The sequence below is a fragment of the Choloepus didactylus genome, chromosome 18, assembly GCF_015220235.1.
Source record: "Choloepus didactylus isolate mChoDid1 chromosome 18, mChoDid1.pri, whole genome shotgun sequence".
Taxonomy (NCBI): Eukaryota; Metazoa; Chordata; class Mammalia; order Pilosa; family Megalonychidae; genus Choloepus; species Choloepus didactylus.
Window position 1 is genome coordinate 21,351,440 of NC_051324.1, and position 21,376 is coordinate 21,372,815.

Below are 21,376 nucleotides of genomic sequence, written 5' to 3' on the forward strand. Positions count from 1 at the left end.
TTCATGGAAAGAGGTCCTCCTCCTGGAAGTGCCCCATGCAGGAGGGCACTGTATTTCACGTAACACTAAGAGGGTCAGGGGGCCAGGGGCTAGGCCACTTGACCTTGGACTTTGGGTCACAATGTCCCCTCTCTTGGCCTTCCCTGAGGACACTGGACTTGGAGATTTGGAGCTATCATGCTCCCAGTCTAGTAATCAATGAATAAGCAGTGATTGTATGCAACACTCAGGGTGGTCCTGGGGCACCAGTCACACTGACAGCAATGTGGTCACTTGCCCACCCACCCTTCACAAGTCCCTCTTGGGCTGCCCACTCATCATCTCCACTTGGACATCCTCAAACAGAGTCCAGCATTGGAGTTACCATCTTCCCCTCTGCAAGCCTGCCTTTCCTGTGTTCTCGGTTCTGTCCACCCAGCCTCCCAGGCCAGAAACTGGGCAGTTTTCTTACACTGCCCCACTTGTGTTCTCATCTCAGCTAATTAGCCAACAAGTATCTCTGGATTTTACCTTGTAAGTGACCCCTGAATCCATCCCTTTCTTTCCTCCTCTCCCATCAGTGTCCTAGTGAGGGCTACACCTGAACTTCTGCAGCAGCTTCCTACCTGGTCTCCCTGCTTCCACCCTCGCCTGTCCATCCTCTCTCTCCATCCAGCAGTCAGGGAGAGCCATCCAACGCTCAAACCTCACATCACTGCTTTTCCATGGCCTAGGATAGACTCCAAATGTTACCGGAACTCCCTTTCAGGCTGGCTGTGTCTCGTTGCAAGAAGGAATTCAAGGATGAGACAAGCAGGTATAAGCAAGTAAGAAAAGTTTATTGAAGAGAGAAAGAAAGTACATACTCAAGGGGTGAGCACAGGCGTGCTCAAGGAAGAGGATGGTTGTTTGGCACATGGGTTTTTGTTAGATTAAGCAAAGGGAGGTGGGAGTAGATACTGGTACATTGTAATTGGTTAATAAGCATTCAAAATAAGTATTGTAAGTAGGCTATTGCAACTGGTTGTCTACACATTCTTGTGATTGGTTAATAAACATGTAAATTAAGGTTTATAAGTGAGCTCTTGCAATAGGCTGAATAAACACTGAAATTAAGGATTGTAAATGGGTTATTGTGATTGGTCCGTGCCCTGCGATTGAACAATGTATCCTGCTTTGCTCAACTGCTCTGGGTTTCAGGAGCCTGACTGTTCTCACCAGATGCCCATCCCCTGCACCGGGTCTAAAGGTGCCTCAAGGCCTGCAAGTCGTTTTTCCTGTCTAATCTGCCTCACAAACACTTTATCATCACCCTCCAGTAACTTCATTTACATCTGGCCCCAACTCTCCCCTTTCACCTCCTAAAGGTCCTCCACCCCCAAACTCTACACTCCAGTCACTTCTTTTCAGTCCCCACATTGCACCGTACTCTCCCTATGGCCTCCAGCCTTTGCATTCACGCTGGCTGGAACGCTTTCCCCTCCCCACCCCTCTGCAGATCCCAGCTTAGAATTTCTTCTTCGGGTGCACCTTCCCTGACCACACGCCCGGCCAATGTAATCCCACCAAACCCGTGTCTCACCTCTCATAGTCCTTTTCATTCGAATTGCCCAATTCTATCCCCCCACTCACTCAGACTGCCCCCCCCAGACCCCTTGACCCTCAGCTGCGGGAGGGCTAGATAGTATCTTTCTTGCTCACTTTCTCAACAAAAGCAAGGTGCTGAGTACACAGCAAACACTCACCAAATACTAACTGGATGAATGATGTTACACTCAGACTGCTGGGTTAAAATCTGGGGTGGGCCACAAACCAGCTGTGGGTGGACACAGACCTGCGTCCCGCTCCCTGCCTGTAAAATGGGGATAAGCAATAGTATCTTTCTGGTAACCTTGTTGGGAGGAGTAAAGCTCTCGTACATAGGAAGCCCTCCATACATTTGGCTATTGTTAACATTATTTTGACACAGTTTTTTTTTCTGGATCTCAACCCATCCCACTGGCAGGCCCAGGAATACAGGGGCATCCGTTTCGGCTGCGGAAGAATACCTAGGACCTCACTGGACGCTTCAGTGATTGCTCCACCTTCTGTCCTTGTCCTCCCCACACCCGGGGCCCACCTTGGATGTAGGGGCCAACACCACGGCCCATTTAAGGATGGGAAGGGGCGGGCCTGAGAAGGCTCCGCCTCCGCACTGATGTCACCGCGTACCGCTGCGTGTGACGCTCTGGTTGCCGCAGAGACGCCCCGCCCCCGCGCGGCGCTGCGGAACCGGAGCTCCGGGCGGCGTCGGCAGCGGCGCGGAAGGCGGCGAGGCCGGGACAGCGGGAGCCGGCGCGGCGACCGCGGCGAGAGCGTCGGGGACGGAGCAGACCACGACGAAGGCGCACAGGCAGCCGGGCCGGGCCGGGCCACGGGGAGAACGGCCGCCGGGAAGCGGGCGGGAGGCCGGGCGGGCAGCGAGCAGGCGCCGAGACGCGAAGCGACATGGTGCTGCTCAAGGAGTAGTGAGTGTCCGGCCGGCCGTGCGGGAGCGAGGAGGAAGCGGGGGACGGGGATGACGGCCGGGGCGACTGACAGCCCGGCGGAGGGGGTGCACGGCCGCCCGGAGGCCCGAGGGGATGGAGGGCGCGGGGTGAGCTGCTGGGCGGCCCAGCGAGGACCGTGGGAACGGTGAGGCCGGATATAGCCTGAGGTGGGGCCGAGGGGACCGTGAGGGCTGGGTAGCCTGAGGGGGTGCCGAAGGGGCAGTGAGAGCCCAGTAGGCCTGAGGAGAGGCGAAGGAGACTGTGAGGGCCGGAGAGGGCCGAGGTGAGGCCGAGAGGACGGAGACAGTGGAGGCCGAACCGGGCCCGAGGACGAGCCCGGGGATTGGGGGCATTAGATGAGATGTGGTGTGGTTCTACAGCGGGGGCTGAGGGACGATGAAGGGGCCAGCCAGGAGCTGCGGGAGGGGCTGCGAGGTCGGTTGGGGGAGGGAGGAGGTATATGAGGGGCTGAGGAACAATCAGACAAGGGCAGGTTGGGCGGGTGAGCAGGTCAGTGGTGGGGAGAGGGAAGATCGGATAAGACAGCTGAGGGAATGGAGTTGGATGATGGGGAGAAGTGATGAGAGGAACCTGGGGAATGAGAAGTGGTTGTCTGGTGTGTCAGGGGAAGGATGGTAAAAAGTGGATACAGGAAAAGGACTAGGGAGTCAGGGCCAGGCTTGGGTGACAGGGGAAGGGTTTGAGGGATAGAGCAGAGGAGACTGAAGTAAGTGGTGGCTGGAGTCCCAGGGTGCCCAGGTGGTAGATACAGGGGAGGAGGCATTTGGGAAAAAACTTGGGGTGACTGGAAGGGACTTAGGATGCTGAGTGAGGGGTCCAGATGATATCCGGCAGGGGCCGATGTGAGGCGCAGGGGTTAGATGATGAAGGAGGAATAGGACGTTAATAAAGGACAAGCCAGAAAGAGAGTACTTGTGAATAAATATATGTATTATTGGAGTGGGGGGTGGGGAGTGTAGAGGTAGCCTGTCTTTATGGGGATTCTCAGTTTTGGTGCAGAGATGGGGAAATGGCTTTGAGGAATTGAGGAGGTTTCCATAGAGCCATTAATTTGAAAAGGTAATGAAGAGAGGAGTTCCTGTGTAGTGGCTGAGGGGTGGGAAACTGGTGACTCCTGGAGGGAGTTGTAGGAAGTTGAATTTACTCCTGAAATCCTGGGATGATGGGTGGGGATGTTTGGAATGCTTTTGAGTATAGATGACCTGTCCCTGAAGTTTATGGTTTGGAGGGACATTTTCATTTCAGGGGTGAGAGATTGCATATGTATGTGCAGAGTTTACAGTGAGACTGCTTCCTTGGAGAGAAGGCGAGTGGGCAGCATTGGGCCAGAGGCCCAGAAAGTGCTGAAGTGGGAAGTATCCTGGCAGAGACAATTGGTAGAACCCATGCAGGTTTGCAGAGGGGTACTTTGCCCTGTCTTCACCAGACTTACTCTCTGGAAGTGTTAAGGACATTTAAGACATTGTGTGGAGCTTTGGATAACAAAGGAAGCAGAAATCCAGATGTCACCCAGGTTGACACCACAACTGGAGAGCAATTATCTTGAGGCCTTTTCACCTCTATTTTTCTTGACATCTCCTATGATGTTAGTCCAGCCAGAGTGTAGAGCTTTATGTGTTGAGGAGGAGGAGCCTTGGAATTCCAAGAAGACGACAGCATGGTGCACTTTGGATTTTAGCCTTGCATGTCCAGACTGACAGGCTTTCCCCATTCTCCTGATCCTTTCTCCTATTTCCAGATGTATCCTAGAATCTATAGTCTTGAAAAGTAGGGAAAGGAAGAGACCTTCAGAAGGGATCTGAGTGAGTTTTGAAGAGAGGTACTTCCTTCCCATTTTTGTGTTCTCTCCCCTTGAAGCTTGCCAGGGATGTGGAACCTGTCTGGCATCTGCATTTCTTTCCTGCCCAACTTGTGCCCTGTGTACATTGTGGTGCTTGTGTGCATCCTTGGAGGGGGAGGCATCTGAGCCACTTTGGCTGCAGTGCTGCTGCTGCAGCTCTGGAAAGGGTGCGAGTGAAGGTCACACTGAAGTGAGCAGGGCTCCGAGTCAGCCCAGCAGTGCATGTGTGGCCCTAGCCTCTGGAACTGCACCCTATTGTTGCTGAGGTGGTTTTGTTCCCTTGGAGTAAGGGGGAACGTATGGATTTGCAACTGTAATGGAAGCAGCTTCAGAGCATCCTGTGAGGAATTGGCCAATGCTGGTCTCTTTTGGGGGGAGACTTAGTATCTACCCAATGTCTGAAGATTGTCCCTGTTGATTTTTCTGACACTTCCTCTAACAGAATTCTCCTTGATTTGATTTCTGCAAATTCTTGGATGTGATTTTGCTGCCTTTCTTGAAGATAAAAGGCTCATTGTTTTCTAGGAAGTTTCTTCTGAGGGTGCAGAAATTCTGGCCTCCAGGATGGAAGTATTTTTCTGCACCAGTGGCTTTCTTTAATGGGAGGAGTGCATCAGTGGCATCTCCAATAAACTGGAGGAGTTACATTATTTGAGTCGTTCAGGAAGAGGGGAATTGTTATCAGGCTGTCAAGATTTGGAGCCCATTTTGTTTCTCCTGCTACTTTTCTACTTGGTGTGCTGTTTTTCTCAGACCTCTCTGTGTGCTTCTTGCTTCCTGGGGAACCTTTATGGAAGAAAATAGAGAGCTGACTATTTACCAGCCTGGAGCAAGGAGCTGGATTGGTGAAACCATGGCTTAGGAAGGGGGGCAGAGCAACTCATGCTTCACCAAGCATGCCAGATACAGCAGAGCCTGGTGGGTTCCAGCCAGGGTCTGGGAACTAAGAATCTAAACTTGGGAACTGGCTTCACTTCTTGTGAGTCCCCCAAGGGTTTTTGTCTCGGCTTGCTGACCTCACAGCGTTGAGCTGGGGGTTGGCTGTGGCTCTCTGTTCCAATTACAAGCCACCAGGAAGAGTGCTGCTCACCTCCCACCTCTATGGAGAATGGGGACTTTGCTGGCCATGGCCTTCTGACAGGTGGTTGCTGGTACCTCCAACTTTGGGTGGTCACAGAAATGGAGAAGAAGATAAAGTGATCAGTTGGAGTGATTTTGGACAGCTTATGGAGGTCAGGACACAAATTGGGTGTCCTCTGTTGGTGGCTTGGTGGTAGTAGTTGCATTGTAACACCCTGCTCCAGAGCAGAGATGGTTGTTGCACTCTTTCAGGATGGTTAAGTTTACAAGAAGCTTGCCCCCTTCCTAGCCTTGTCACCTTGAGGGATATTGGGAGGTTAGCTTCCCAAAAATGTAAATCCCAGGAACTAATTCTTTGGGTCTGAATCCTCATCATGGTTTCAGAGCTTGTAGGGTGGGTCCTCCTATGTTAACATTCCTGTTTTATTGAACTCATTGGCATGTCTTGTTGGCATGTCTTGTTGGCTTGGGGAGGGGAGAAGACAGTTCCCAATGTGAGTCAGAGTCTGAGGAAATAACAGATGGGGTGGGAAGGTTGGGAGGTGTGCAGGCTTGCACTGAATCACCGAGTTCTAAATGGGATGCCAGAAGGGCACAGAGGGTTCTAGCCTCAAAGCATTCAGAGGGCTATTCTCTGCTGGATTTCTGACAGTGGGTATTGTGCCATGTGTAACCAAATGCTTAATACTGTTCTAAGATGATGCTTGAAGAGCCCTGAGTGGGTTTGAGAGCCTGAAGTTGATACTCTCATTTCCCTCTCTTCTAGTCGAGTCATCCTGCCTGTGTCTGTAGATGAGGTAAGTCCTTTTTCTTGCTTGTCCATGGTTGTATATGACTGCTTGTTACCATTGGCTGCGGTGGGCTTTCAGTGGACCATACTCTTGCGGGTCCTTTATATAGCTTTCATGTTTGTTCTAAGGTAGAGATTACCAGTATTCAATTTGGATTTTCCACTTGCAGCTGAAAGAAGCACTTATTTTATATATCTGGGCAGCTTTGTGTAGCCTGCTCCAAGCTATTGGCATGCTGGATGACTTCAAATAGAGATGAAATCAGCCCCTTTACCTGCTGGGTCTGTGCCGGTTTGGGGCATGTTATTAGTGGGATAAATGTATGCATTTCTGGGCACTGCTTGACTTGCCTGGGAGCATGCATGGCTCTCTCCAGTCATGCAACAAACGCAGGGCAGGAAATGTCCGAGGCCCTCCCTAACTGTAGTAGGCAACTCCTGGGAAGACCTCCTTTTACGGAGGGCAGGGAATAACAAATAGGTTTGACTTGCCCTTGTCCTTTTATGGTTCCTAGGCCTGACGTCCTGAGTATGGGGATCTGGCAGCGTTTGCCACAAGAACGTTCAAAGGCCATGCTGATTCAGAGTTGGTCCCTGGGACAGCACAAATCTGTCACAGAGCCTCCCTTGCCCCACCCTTTTTCTGAACTTCCTCTACTTTCCTCTCCTGTCTCAGCCTTCATCTTTGCTTCCTCTGAATCTGCAGGTCCCTACAGAAAGCTTCTAGTTAAGCTTGAATTTGGGTGAAGTTTGTCAGTCAGCCAGTATAGTGCCCTCAGTTACTGGGCTTCAACTTCCTTTCTTGCAGTGTTAGCATGAAGCTCCTGTTTTAACTTCACTCTGTTCCAAATATGCAACAGACCTTTAAAAAATTAGGGCAACAGAACCCATAGCACTCTTTAGCTGAGACAAATATCTAAATTTCCTGGCCCCCAAGAGGGGTGGGCAGGAAGATTGTGGTGGGCTGTACATCTGATAAGAGCTGTGGAGAGCTGGGAGAGGGGGCTGGAGGTGGGCCTCACACGTGATCTGGGAGGTCTGGGAAGGGAGGATAAATGAAACGAGACTGGGCAATCTGGGAAATGGGGGGACAGGCTGGATAGGTATTGTAATCCCTGGAGGCAGCTGAAACATGGCCAGGGCCCAGGAAACAGGTGTCTGAGCTGACAAAGTGTTGGTTGGGGGCGGGGGGGGGGGGGGGAGCGGCGGACCCTGTTAATCTGCTTCCCTTGGGAAGCTTGCTGTTTTTACTAAAAATAGGAAGTGATGATTTTCCAAATCAGGAGACCACAGCATGAAGCCCAGTAGGTCCCTTGTCCCAAAACTCAGGGAGTTTCAGGAGTCTGATGCCTTCCTCTCCCCTGTACAGGATGATCCTGCCCCCATTCAGGAAGATGTCCCCCAGGAGTTCAGGGGTCCCACAGAATGGCATTTAGGGGTAAAGTGGATGCTTGTCTGTATCTTTTTACAGGAAGTTTCTTGTTGGAATGAAGGGGTGGGAATGTCTCTGATAAGTGCTGCAGACCAACGAAGGCCGAGCAGTGTTCTTGGAGCACCTCTTGGCTGCTCGGTAGTAAGGCCGGGGGGTCCAGAACACTGATTTCTTGTTGTTGTACCCAAGAATGGGGAGAAAAGGTAACTCTCACCTTGAGAGCATTCAGAATGGGCTTCTTTTGGCTTGTGATGTTTTCTCTGCAGCATTGAGGAAGTGGTAGGATGGGGTAATCAGAGCCTAAAGTCTAAGCAGAAGCTTGGGAAGAAAGCGCTAAGACTCATCTGTCTTCCAGATGATGGTGAGCCCGTTCTCAGCAAGAAGCCACTGAAGAGAAAGCAGTAGCACATGCTCTGGGTAGGGTTGAAGCAGGAGCTGGTCGTTTGATGGCTTGAACCTTAGTTCCAGGATATCAGAGTCTTGAATGGGAAGGCGGAGGAAGGGAAAGTACTATTGACCTGCTCAGAGTCTTTGTCAATAACCCCATCCTGACTCACGGTTCCCAGGGGACGGCCTGGCATCATGTGACTGACTGTTGGATTCACTTCCCAAATTGGAGGCCATGACTTGAGGCCCTCAGAGTTTTCTGAGTTTGGGAGAAAAGAGAGAAAAGAGATGCCTTAATGGCCTAAATCAATATTTTGGGGCAGAATTAGCTTCAGGATGACTAGAGCCTTTGATCTGAACACTGGGGTGGGGTTTCTAGAGATTCTGCTGCAGAGCAAAAGAAGCTCAGGCTGTTTGACATGGGTGTGCCTACCAGTGGTTCCTGACTCAGGTCAGCCCGCCATTTCCCTCCCTGTCCTGTGCACAGGGCTGTTCTTCTCATTTCTAGAGCTGCATGGCACCCTCGCCTTTGGGGCCTGACTGGGCAGGGCTGTGTGGGTGGGGCCCCCAGCTGTCTTTCATGCCTTGTTGCCTCAGGGTTTCAGGCCCACCCACTACATCTTCCCTGGGCTCCCACTCCTGAATGCCAAAGTGGTGGAACCTCTGTTTTTCTCAGCCAAGTTTCTTGGTTCTTTGGGATAAGGGAACAAATCTTGTGGATAGGAAGCATCTTAGGCTCTCGGTCCCATCCCACCCCATCTGAGTCTGGCTTCTCTCCCAGGGTGTGGAGCAAGTGTGCCATAGGGAACCCTCTGGCATGAGAAGTGTCCCTCATCTGTAGCCCATGGAAGCCAGTCTTACTTACACCTTTGGATGAACAAAACTGCCTTCACCTGGCTCATTGGGATTAAAAGCTCAGACTATCAAGAGAGATTAAAGTGGGAAGATCCCAGTCCAACAGACTGATCCTCTTAGGGCCTGTACTCAGACTCCTGTAGCTGAAAAAGAGCCAAAAGAGGATTAGTTTCTGTCGAGGGCCTCTCCCCAAGCAGCACCACCAGCTGGGAACATGGTCCCCTCCACCAGGCCCTCTCTCTAGCCTGCCCTTTAGGATTGCTGAGTCAGTTTTTAGGTGTTCTTATGATTTTTCTCTGAAATGGAGCTACTGCTCGTTCTTAGGAACCCTGGCTCAGCCAAACATTGGTAGGGGTTTTCATGTGTGCCTCAGCTAGGAGGTGGACTGGGAAAGGCGCAGGGACAGTTTGGGACTCCATAGGGACATGGAAGCAGCACTGATGCTGCTCAGGATTAACAAGGTGGAGGTGGCTGGCTCTCACCCAGGTGTTCCTCTTTATGGGATTAACTGAGCCTTGATGGCTTGCCTGGACCTTTCCTTGGCATTTTACACTGGATTTTTGCTTTGGAAGTTAGGGCTCTCAGCTTCCTGGTGAGCAGTGAATTATCTTGGGCTGCTGCTTCACCTTCCAGACTCTGCACAGAAATATCCTTGCTGTGCTTAGGAGCTGTCTGGTGGGGTGGAGCAGGCCTCCAAAGCTGAGGTGAAGCAGCCCTGAAGGTGGCCTCTGGTCAGTGCCTTGCCGTTGGAGGCAGTGGTTTAAGTGGTAGCTACCCAGAGGCCAAACTTCTTTGTTTTAAACTTCAAAGAGAGAAAAACCCTTGTCCTTCACCCCTAGGAGTACCAGGAGTTTAGAGAGGATTGGGAAAGGGTGGGGAAATCTTTTATCTTCCTCATTTCCTCCCCCAAATGTGTAAATAATCAAGTAACTTTGATTTTCTCATGCTACTTAAAGGCATGTTGTGCTGTGCCTGGTTGGCACTGTTAGTGGTAGGGAAGTTGCATCCTTTGGTATTGGTGTAACTTCCTGTACATAAATATTGCTTTTCATTCTCTTTTCACCTTTTTTCTCCCTTTGGAGAGCTTCCCTCAAAGAGGAGGGGGCAGAAGGACACAACCCAGGTGGTTGACCCTAGCACTGAGCTGTCCTGAGAAGGTTCAGAGGAGGCCAATGATCTTGACCCATGACTGGATAGGATGGTGTTTTAGTTTCCCGGTGCTAAAACAAATACCATGCAATGGGGTGGCTTACCAACAGGAATTTATTGGCTCATGGTTTCAGAGGCTAGGTGGCTTGTTTCCTCTCAGGGTCGGTATCTTTTGGATGTCTGGCTGGCATTCTTTGGGGTTCCTTGGCTTTTCCATCATATGACAGTGCACATAGTGGTGTCTTCTCCTTTCTCTTCTCGGTTCTGTTGACTTCCAGCTTCTGAATGCTCCCATGGCTTCGTCTTCCTTCCAATTTCCTTTGCTTGTAAGGACTTTAGCCATATTGAATTAAGGTCCGTGTTCATTCAGTTTGTGCACATCTTAACCAATAACATCCTCCAAGGTCCTATTTACAAATGGGTTCACTCTCACAGGCCAGGGGTTGAGACCTGAACATGCCTTTTCTGGGGGACATGATTCATGTGACCCAAATAAAGTAAAACCAGGCTTTTGCCATCTAGTAAATGCCAGTGCCAAGGAAGTACACAGCCAGTGCAGACTGGGATAGGAATCTGTGCTGTCTAATATGGGAAGCAGGAGCACTTGCTTAAGCCCCACCAGGAATGTGGAAAGCTCCAGGAGATTTGGTTGCCAGCAAGACTCTTCTTTGTGCTCCTTGTAGGGTGAGGAAGAGCCCAACGTGGGAGAAAAACAAGTAGATGAGCCAGTTTTACAACAGAGGTTATGGATTTCACAGCTCTGGGCAACTTTCTCTAGCAAGGAGTCATGTCTTAGGACTTGCTTAATTGAATGGCTTAGAGACTTCTAGTGACCAACCCAGATCCTGTTTTGGGGTCTTTATACCAGAGGGGCACCTGGAACAAAAGCTACCTTAGACTATGTAATACCCTATAATCTGTTTTCTAGATGTTGTTATGGGATTAAGTATATTCACCTGCCTGTTTGTTCCCAGTAAGCTCTGATGAATGATGTGAAAAATGGGAAGGGTGATAGTAAGCACATCTGAAGGCTAAAGAGAGGCTCTGGAGCAACATTTGCTCTAGTTGCTTTGGGTGGATTTGGGCAAGGCCTCTGGGAAACTCCAGAATGAGCTCCTGGATGAGGGGACCCCAGAGTGATCTAATTGGATGGTTAGCGGCAACTGGACCATGTGTGTCTGTCGAGAAGATTCTATGTTGTGAATAACTCTTTTGCTCAATGTTCCTGTAGTATCAAGTGGGACAGCTGTATTCTGTGGCTGAGGCCAGTAAAAATGAAACAGGTGGTGGTGAAGGTGTGGAGGTCCTGGTGAACGAACCCTATGAGAAGGATGGTGAGAAAGGCCAGTACACACACAAGATCTACCACCTGCAGAGGTATGTGACAGGGGCAGCAGAACTGAAGGGGGGCCTGGTTTTGAAGTGGAGATAATGGATAGTTGGGGTGTTTCCATGTTACTATCTGTTTGTTCAAGTTGCTTCACCCTGAGAGTAGGTGTAGTTTTTTTTTTTTTTTTTAATACAAGTAATATGTGCCCCACCAGGCTCCCAGTCCTCAGAGATGATAGCGTTTAATTCTTGTGGGCCCTTCCATTGTCTGTGCATATACAAGTATATATATGTGTGTATGTGTGTGTGCATGTATAAATATGTGTTGGTTTCCTTTATTGTTATTTTATGTAGGTGGGATCATACTATACAGGCTGTTCTTCCTTTTGCTATTTTGTTCCTTATCATATAGTAACTGTCTTTCGCTATCAGCATATTCTGACCCATTCTTTTAAATTACACATGGTATCTGTAGGATTATGTTGTACAGATAGTGTTGTAAGTTGTTTAACCAGTCCTCTCTGAATGTTATTTATAGTTCAGAATGTATATTTACAGTTCCAGGTGTTTTCCAACAGTGCTCCAGTAAAAATCCTGCAGTAAATGTTGATGTACTTGTATGTGTAAATCTGTAGTATGTGTTCCTAAAAGTGGAATCGTGGGTCAGATAGTATTTTAAATTCTTATAGATATTGTGAAGTCAGCTACCAGAGAGATTTTGGCACCTCCTTTTCAATCAAGGACATAAGTATTTAAAAGGAAAGCTTGAACTGTATGAAAATCCATAGCAAACCACACAAATTTGCCAAATCCCTAACTAAAAGAGTCATATTTCAGTAAACTATGAGCTGATCCAAAGGGCGCTGAAAGCAACAGTAAACATTCACCAGCTTGACGGAGCAAAACAAAGCTATTTTAAAAACTATGCAGAACTGGGAAAAATAAATGTGGATCTTAATTGATAGTCACTAAAGTGAGCTGAAACCAACTGCATTTTCATTTGGTAAAATCCCTGATTAAATGTTGTCCGCTGGTCTGGTGATGTAAAAGTGCTAGCCCAGAAGAGGTGCCCAGGGTTTTGTGAATGCTGGAGCTAGAAGGAAAGCCAGGAGGGCAGCCGCTCTGAAGTGTGTGTGGGGTCTGTTCAGCGTTTTCCCATTTGCATATCAGAGTAGTCTTTTTCCTCCCTGCCTCCTCTAATTCCTCCTCTATCCCTATTCTGAGTTGACTGCCAACCAATCCTTACTGAGCAATTAACAGCTGAGTAAGATTAAAATTAAGGCTCAGGATATACCTCCCCCATAGTGTATTTGTATTTTAAAAGACAAAACAAAACTTTTTGTCTTGAAATACTTTAACACTTACAGTACAGTTACAAAAATAATACAAACCCCATACAGAGAACTCCAACATATCCCTATCCCCTCAGATACCCAGACTCACCAATTTTAACATTCTGCCACATTGCCGTATTATTCTAGCTATCCATCTGCTAGTCCGTCTATATATCCATCTGTATCTGTCTGTCTATCAATCCATTTTCTGAACACTGGACTGTAGGTTGTATACATCATACTCCTTGAACCCTTAATTGCCATATATTTTTTTAATTATTGTGGAATCGTATGTACAACATAAACTCTCAACCACCCCCAATCGTACTATTCAGTGGGACTCGTCACATTCACTCTGTTGTGGTACCCTCTTCACCTTCCATTACTAAAACTTTCCCATCTCCCCAAACAGAAACCCTTTCCCCACTTTGCAATATCTCCGCATTCCCCCCCACCCCTCATCCCCGGCAACCTGTATTCTCATTTCTGTCTCCATGAGCTTTCATATTTTCCAGTATTTTTTTTGTAGTTACTATGGGGCTTAAATGTAGCATCCTAAATCTAACAATCTTGTTTGACTTGATACTAACTTAACTTCAATACTCAAACTATGTTTCTGTATCCTTCTATCCTCCCACCTTTATGTTGTTCTTGTCACACATTACATGTTTACACATGAGATTAAAACCACTGATTTCTCATTATATTTTATGCTCTTGTCTTTTAGATTCTGTAGGAAATAAAAAGTGGAGTTACCAATCCAAAGTACAATAGTATTGACATATTTACCCTTGTCATTACCCTTAGTAAGGATCTTTATTCTTAAGGCTTCAGTCAATTGTTCTAGTACCCTTTCCTTTCAATTTGCATCTCTTGTAGGGCTGGTCTAGTGGTGAGGGCTGGTCTAGTGGTGATGAACTCCTTCAGCTTTTGTTTATCTGGGAACGTCTTAATCTCTCCCTCATTTTTGGAAGACAGTTTTACCAGATACAGAATTACTGGTTGGCAGTGTTTTGCTTTCAGCACTTTAAATATGTCATCCCACTGCCTTCTTGCCTTCATGATTTCCAATGAGAAATAAACACTTGATTTTATTGAGGCTTCTTTGTATGTGACATGTTGATTCTCATGACTCTCTTTAAGACATTTGCCAATTTGATTATAATATGCTGTGGTGTTTTCTGTTTGGTTTATCCTGTTTGGTATTCGTTGAGAGTCTTGATGTGTATATTCATGTCTTTTGTTAAATTTGGGAAGTTTTCAGCCGTTATTTCTTTGAATATTCTCTTGGTCCCTTTCTCTCTTTCTTCTCCTTCCAGGGACTCCAATAGTGCATAAAATTGGTATGTGTTATAGTGTCTTATGGGTTCTTAGGCTCTGTTCACTTTTGTTCAGACTTTCTCCCTTCTGCTTCTCAGACTGAATGATTTCAAAGGTCCTTATCTTCAACTTCACTGATTTTCTGCCAGCTCCAATCTGCTGTTGAACCCTTCTAGGGGATTTTTAATTTCCATTACTGTAGATTCAGCTCTGTTTGGTTCCTTTTCATAATTTCCATCTCTTTATTGATATTCTCTTTGTGTTTATCTGTTGTTTTCCTGGTTTCCTTTAGTTCTTTGTCCCTGTTTTCCTTTAACTCTTTGATCATAATTAGGACCATTTTTTAAAAGTTGTTGGTATGTCCAAGGTCTGATCCTCCTCATTGTTGGTTTCTAATGCTTTAAATTTCTCCTTTGCCTGGGCCATAACTTCCTATTTCTTTGTATGTTTGTACGTTTTTTAATCTTTTCTTGAAACCTGGACATTTTGATATTTTAATGTGTTATCACTGAAATTTAGACTCTGAGATATCTTGTTCCTTAGGCTTGTATTCAGCTAGTGTTACAATGGAGCTTTCCTTGAATGCCAGTAACTTGTCTCCCTGCCTTCCAATTCTCTGTGCAGCATTGAGTGCCTGTCTGGAAGATAGATCTGTTGCTCCCCAGCTTAAAAACTATAGATGTCTTCCCTTTTCCATCGGGATAAGGTCCACACTCTCACAGTCTCTGACATAACTTATAAGATCTTTTATGACCTACCTCTGCGTCTTCCCTTGCCTTTCCCTGTTTTGTACCCTGCACCAGCTATACTGCACTTTTCTCTTTCTCCCAGCTTTTTCATCCTGTACTCTGGTCCTTTTATGTAGTTAAGTCCTACTTCCTCTCATGTGTTTGCTTAATCCCTCCTTTCCCCAAGAAGCTGCCCCGGTCCGCTCTGCCCCTCCACTCTCATAGTACTCCGTACCACCCACTCTCCAAAGTCCTGAGCTCACCCCATCATGGCACACACTTACAGTGTTGTCATTTGCCTGCTTAGCTGCACTCCCCACTAGAATGTAAGCTCTCTGAGGATAGGAGACGTGTCTGGTTTCTATGTGTATCCTTGGTACCCAGCACATAGAAATACTCACTTGAATGAGTGAGGCAGTGAGTGAGTAAATCTCAGAAGGGTTGCTCTGGGTCCTGAATTAGCTCTGTACCAGGGTTAGCTCACTCTTAGCCTGAGGCGCTAGGCGGATGTGGTTGTTAGAGCCCTTGAAGACTGTAGGTTACCAGTTAAAAACAGAAGTGGAGGAATATATGAACCCATTTTGGAACAAAATTGGTCTTATACTGTACATTTTATTCTGTAACCTGAGATAATTAAGTAGAAGAAAATATTTTGTCCTGTGAAACATATGGTCCTGAGGCATCTCAGAGAGATGGCTTCCTCTCTGAGGAAAGCAGACCAAATCACCCTGGATCCCACATATTGTGATTTAAGTCAACAAGTCATCCCGGCCCATAAACCTAGACTAGTTCACTCTTGGAGGTGTCTCCTTTGTATCTTATCCTTGAAGCATGTAGTGTAATGCCCTGGACACAGTGAGCTCTGGAAAATATGTAATGACTGATAAGCCATAGCTGGGGGCTGTCTTGTTTTGGGTAGGTGGTAGGGCCAGTTGTGGGTGGATGTCAGTAGCCAGCAGAGCTGGGGTGCCAGGCTCTAACAGATAGCTTTTCATATACAAGAGTAGCCAGCTTATCTCGTGGAAACCTGTTTCTCAGCTCCCCTTCGAAGAAGCTGGAGCTGTGCACTGAATAATGTGATGGAAAAGCCCACTGTCTTCTCTTTCCATTTATCTTCATAATCCCTTTCTCTCCCTATAGCAAAGTGCCCACATTTGTTCGAATGCTGGCCCCAGAGGGAGCCCTGAATATACATGAAAAAGCATGGAATGCCTACCCTTATTGCAGAACTGGTGAGTGCAGACCTGGTTAGAAGCTGGAGTTTGGGTCCCCAAGGTGGTCAAGGAACGTGGTCATGTTGGCCCAAGGCTGAATCTGGGCTTTGAGTACCACCTCGTTTCCAGATTAAGCCAGTGGAAGGATGAGGTTGGAAGCTCCCTTCAGGCTGGTAGCATCAGTGTTGACCAGCCCAGCCCGGCAGCCAGCTGGGCAGGAGCACCCAGTAGTCACGGCCTGAGATAGCACAGAACTGCTTTTACTTGGGGATCATGTGATATTTTGATTGTTTTTATGTATTACAAAAGTAATATTCTCTGTATACAATTTGGAAAATACATAAAAACAGAAGAAAATAACCCCCCATGATTCTTCCATCCCTCAATAATCACTGTTAACATTTTAGTCTTTTTGCACACACACACTCTCTTTCTCACACACAACACACACACAAAATCCCCAGACACATTTTCTAGACAAAATTCAGGCAATATTGTCAACTTGCTCATTTTTATTCAGTAAATGGAGGACATTTTCCCTGTCACTAGGTAGTCTACTGTTTTGTTTTGTTTTGTTTTGTTTTTTTATCTTAATGGCTGCCTAGTATTCCATCATATGAAGGTACTGTGATCTTTTTAAGCTGGCCCCCCACTGCTAGATACTGAAATTTCCAGTTTTAGTATATTTGTGTTTGACTTGAATAGCAGTGTTGAAGCCCAGGGACTCTGAAGAGAGGCAGTCATTGAAAGGCACCAGGGGCTGACCACCCTGGGAAGGGGCTGAGCCTAGACACCAAGTAAAGGTAGCAAAGGAAAAGCCGATGTCGTTGGGGAACAATTGAAATAACCCCAATTTTTTATGACAAAGAATTTAGAAACAGCTATCCCCAAAATATGTTATGCATACTGGAGTGTGCATAGCAGATGATTGTTCTTCAGAAGGGAGGCTGCTGCAAGGAACTCTGCGGTAGGGATAGGGGTGGAATTCTTTTCTTATTCTTGGCCAGTCTCCTTTCTATGGTTTTAGGAAAAGAAGTAAAAGATTTGAGCTTCCACAGAGAATTTTTCTTTGCTCTTCTGGACATTCTGGATTCCCTTTGAGTAGTTCAGACTTACAGCTCTCCAAGATTCCTAATCTCTAGAACCTCTAGGAGTAGACCTCTTAGAGGACCTAAGCTGGTACTGATCCCTATCCCATGGGGATCCCTAGAGTTCTCCTGGATTGTCTTTGAGATGTGCAGCCTTCCTCTACCAGCCTGTTTTTTGGCACAGACTGTCTGGCCATGGGGTTCTCCTGCTAGCTTCTGCTTACCTGTATTGCTTCACTTGCCTTTTTCCTTGGAACCTGGCACTCCCTATATTAGAGCTGATGAAGATGTTCCACCCATGTGATCCTTACCTTGTGGACTGTGGGAATGACAAAAGCCCAAGTCCAGGACACAGGGTCATTGCTCTCTTCAATCCTCAGTGTCCCCACATAGGATCAAAGACCTCTTATCAGGAGATGCACAATCATTGGTGGGACCTGGAGACAGGATGTGTCACACGTTTTTTAGTTTTGTTACTGTAATTGAAAATGCAAACATCACTACTCCCTAAGCATCAGACAGGAAGCTGTTAAATTCTTGGAAATGAAGTATGCACACACTGTGTGCATATGGCTGGGTGTGGCTGGTGTACGGCCAAAGGCTAATTTTCTTGATGTGTGGGAGGGTTGCACTGAGCATGAACTTTGCCAACTTGGTGTAAGGGAAGCAAACAGATAGCATGGGCTTCTCCATGTCTGGGGCAAGGTTCTGGGTACAAAACTTGTGCCAGTTGAGAGATGCCATTGTCTTCTGTAATTCTGGGAGGGCGTGATGAAGCTGGCCTGGGTACTTCTCTCAGCAGCAAATATTGTTCCCAATTTGTCCCAATTCTTGGCCAAAAGAAACATGTAACTTCTGAATACTTCATGAAGAGCAGAGGCAGGTGTGGGTCGGGGGAGGAAAAGCTGATTTCTTCCATGGATGCTGACCTCATAGTCAGAATCCACCTTTATACAGAATGAATATGTTGAATCTTAGATCTGGATGATTAGACACTTTTTCTTTTAAAATAAGAGATATAAACAGGCAAAGAAAGATACTTCCCAGTTCCCTCTCAGGGTTGATGGGAGAGAGATTCTTAGTTGAAGCATCTTGGTTTGGCCTCAGTTGATCAAAATTTTGAGGTGAAATGTTTATCCATCTCTCCATGTGTTTTGGAAGGCCCTTATTCTGAGTGGTTGATAACACATTTGAAATATCCTATTCATTATCAGCTCTTTCTATCCTTCTACTTTATTCTTTTCTCTGTTTCTTTTCTCCTGAAGCTGATGGGTTGGGGTGTGAGGAGATGGTGAGCTGAGGGTTGGTCCACAAATGACCCTCCTTCCACCTGTCCCTTTAGCTGCAACCCTTGGCTGAATGCAATATTGCTAAGCCACGGTTTTAAAGTGCTTTTAAAGGTTTTAGCCCTTGTTTGCCAACTGCAAAGGGTTTCCTGAGACTTTCCCAGTTTCCTGGGCTGCAGTTTGAAGAAGAGGAAATGCTTTGAATACAGAGGTATTTGGAGCTGGGAGGAGGCTAGAGAAGGTTTGGGGAAGACCGTTTTGTCACCAAGGTTGGCATCAAGGGCCAGGAAGGGCCATCAGCCTCATGGATTCAGAAACCTTATTTGTCAGAATTGAGTGGATCTGTTTCTCATGAGCTCATAAAAGCTAATCTGTAAAAACCCCAGATGTCAAGTTACTAAATTATATTGTAATACAAAATTGTGAACAGAGCCAGATATTCTTGTTTAGTGCTTAGGGCAGTCTTTCTTTGTGGACTCTTCTACATGGGAAACCAAATTATAATCCGAATGCCAGTGTATCTGTTTAGGGTAAAAAATATAACCAAGTGGAATTGACTCTTGTCGTCATTGACTAGCACATTTTGTCCCTACAGAAGCCAAACTAGAAAGAGAAGGTTGCTTGGAGAACATGGATTCAGAATAAGATGGTTAGTTGGAGAACCTTAATGGCCAGTGTCATCAAACCAGGCTGGCCTGGAGCACCAAGTACCCACACGGGGCTCCTGCTCCCCAGGACAGTGCCGGAGAATTTCTGCCAATTGGCCTCTTTGGACTTAACTTTGATGGATATTATACCCATCATTTCCTTTTTTGTAAACATGATTTTCTTCAAACTGAGAATAGGGCAATTTTTTTAGATATAGGCATTTCAGATACAGTTTTAACCTGGTGCTGCCTTCCAAGTATCTTTCACTGGATTTGGGGAAATTACTGACAGTCTCATGGGCATTTCTACAGACAGCAGATCTCTTATCCCTTATGTTTCAACTTTTCCTCACTTCCATCTCATAAGTAACCTGAGTTTCAGTTCTGGAGTTTGACTGATAACCCCATAGACTTTCCAAACATGGAAGTGTTGCATCCATCAGAAATTGAGAGAACTCTGAAATTTGGGGGGTACAGAATGAACTGGGCTGATGTCAGGAGAGCTAGTCTGTTCCCCAGTGATATAAGAGCTGCAGTCATTTTCTCTGATAAATAATTGAACTGTGCTTTCCGAGGGGGTCTCATTACAACGAGTAGGAGTGCAAAGGGTGAGAGGTTTGGTTACAGTGAGAGGAAGGATGCAGAGGGCCAACAGAGTGACTGGCCTAAAGTGCCCTGCCCTGGCCTCCCTGGGAACCCAGGTGACACACTGACAACACAGGGATGGATCACAGTGCTTCAGCTGAACAGAGCCAGTGGTTTTCTTGCCTGGCTGTAAAGAATCCAGAGAAGCAGATAGTGGCAGCGCTTTAATTGAATTCTGATTTGGTTTTTGGGGACTGTTCCAGTTTGCTAATGCTGCCCTTTTGCAAAACACCAGAAATGGGTTTGCTTTTATAAAGGTGGTTTATTTGGTTACAAAGTTACAGTCTTAAGGCCATAAAATGTCCAGGATAAGGCATCAACAATAGGGTACCTTTGCTGGAGAAAGGCCATTGGCATCTGGAAAACCTCTTTTAGCTGGGAAGGCACGTGGCTGGCGTCTGCTTGTTCCCAGGTTGCGTTTCAAAATGGTGTTCTCCAAAGTGTTGCTCTTGGAGTGTTTTGCCCTCTCTTAGCTGCAGCTGCTCTTCAAAATGTCACTCTCAGTTGCTCTGAAGTCCTTCTGTCTGTGAATTCCCTTATACAACTCCAGTGATCCATTAATACCCACCCTGAATGGGTGGGGTGACACCTCCATGGAAGTTATCTAATCACTCACAGTTGATTGAGTCACATCTCCATGGAAACACTCAATTAAAGAATTCCAATCTAGTCAGTACAAATGCACCTGCCCCCACAAGATTGCATCAAAAAACATGGCGTTTTGGGGGATATAATACATCCAAACTGGCACGGGGACTTTTGCACAAGTGAAACTTGAGAGTTGGTGAATTGACGTCCTCCTGACTCACTGGGGCTTGGAGGGTGACTGTGGAATAAGCCTCAGGGATTAGGAGTGAAGAATTCTTTGCTACTTGTGGTCACTGGAGGGAACAGGGGGCAGATATTTATTCATCCTCATTAATATTTCTCTCTCTTCTTTTCATGCCCTTGCCTTGGAGCAGTTATTACAGTAAGTATTTTCTGGGGGGTTGGAATTGTAGATGCTTTGTAAGAAAATAAATAAAATGTAGCTGTATTAGAGGCTCCTGGGTATTCATGTTCTTTTTTTGGGTGACTTTTGGAGTTGTTGTGGCTTAATACTCTCAATCCCAATGAGGAACGTGTTCATTGGCATAGTGCCCTCCTGCTTTAAGCTATGTTAGCATCTGGCCTTAAAGTGTGCAGCAGTTAGAACCCTGGCACCCTAGCTGTGGGTCTCAGGTGTACAGGATGGCCTTAGGCCCTTCCCTGGGTCATGCCTTCTCAGGGTCGCACGGGAATTTTGGTTCAGCTCAGGCATCTGTCGACCCCAGTCAGCCCTGACCGTCAGCAAAATTGAGAAGTCAGCAAAGTTTCTTTTCCGTGACCGTCCCCTCTGTCGTCACCCTGTCAGTGTCTTCATCCAGCGTCCTTGTCCTTGCTGTAAGCACAGCAGCTTCTGGAAAACTAACTTCTGCTGAGGTGTTAATGGGTTAATACGTTTCTTCTTGGAGTAGTTACAATTTTTAAAAAGCACAAAGGGGAGAAGACAATAATTAATAATGAGGGGTTAAATTGCATAGAAGAGAACTTGAGGCCTCACTTCAGGCCTCTGCAAAAGGCTAGTAGGGGGGATGAGATAATGGTGACTGTTTTTGGTTGGTTGGGAAGTTTTCCTGTGCTCCTCCTACACTACTAACTACCAATAGCACCCTGAGCACACCTGAGGTAGTATTGCAGAATGG

At 46.8% G+C, this 21,376-nt stretch overlaps 1 protein-coding gene across 1 annotated transcript in view; it reads left to right on the forward strand.

Moving 5' to 3' along the window:
- Positions 1 to 2,324: 2,324 nt before the first annotated feature.
- The window catches only part of PITPNA (phosphatidylinositol transfer protein alpha), a 62,211-nt gene continuing 43,159 nt past the window's right edge, over positions 2,325 to 21,376 (forward strand). Inside the window, exons 1-5 of the mRNA XM_037807946.1 lie at positions 2,325 to 2,486; positions 6,215 to 6,245; positions 11,293 to 11,438; positions 15,913 to 16,004; positions 20,615 to 20,622. Of these exons, the coding sequence (XP_037663874.1) occupies positions 2,467 to 2,486; positions 6,215 to 6,245; positions 11,293 to 11,438; positions 15,913 to 16,004; positions 20,615 to 20,622 (297 nt within the window). The 5' untranslated portion in view covers positions 2,325 to 2,466. The remainder of the gene's footprint in view (positions 2,487 to 6,214; positions 6,246 to 11,292; positions 11,439 to 15,912; positions 16,005 to 20,614; positions 20,623 to 21,376) is intronic.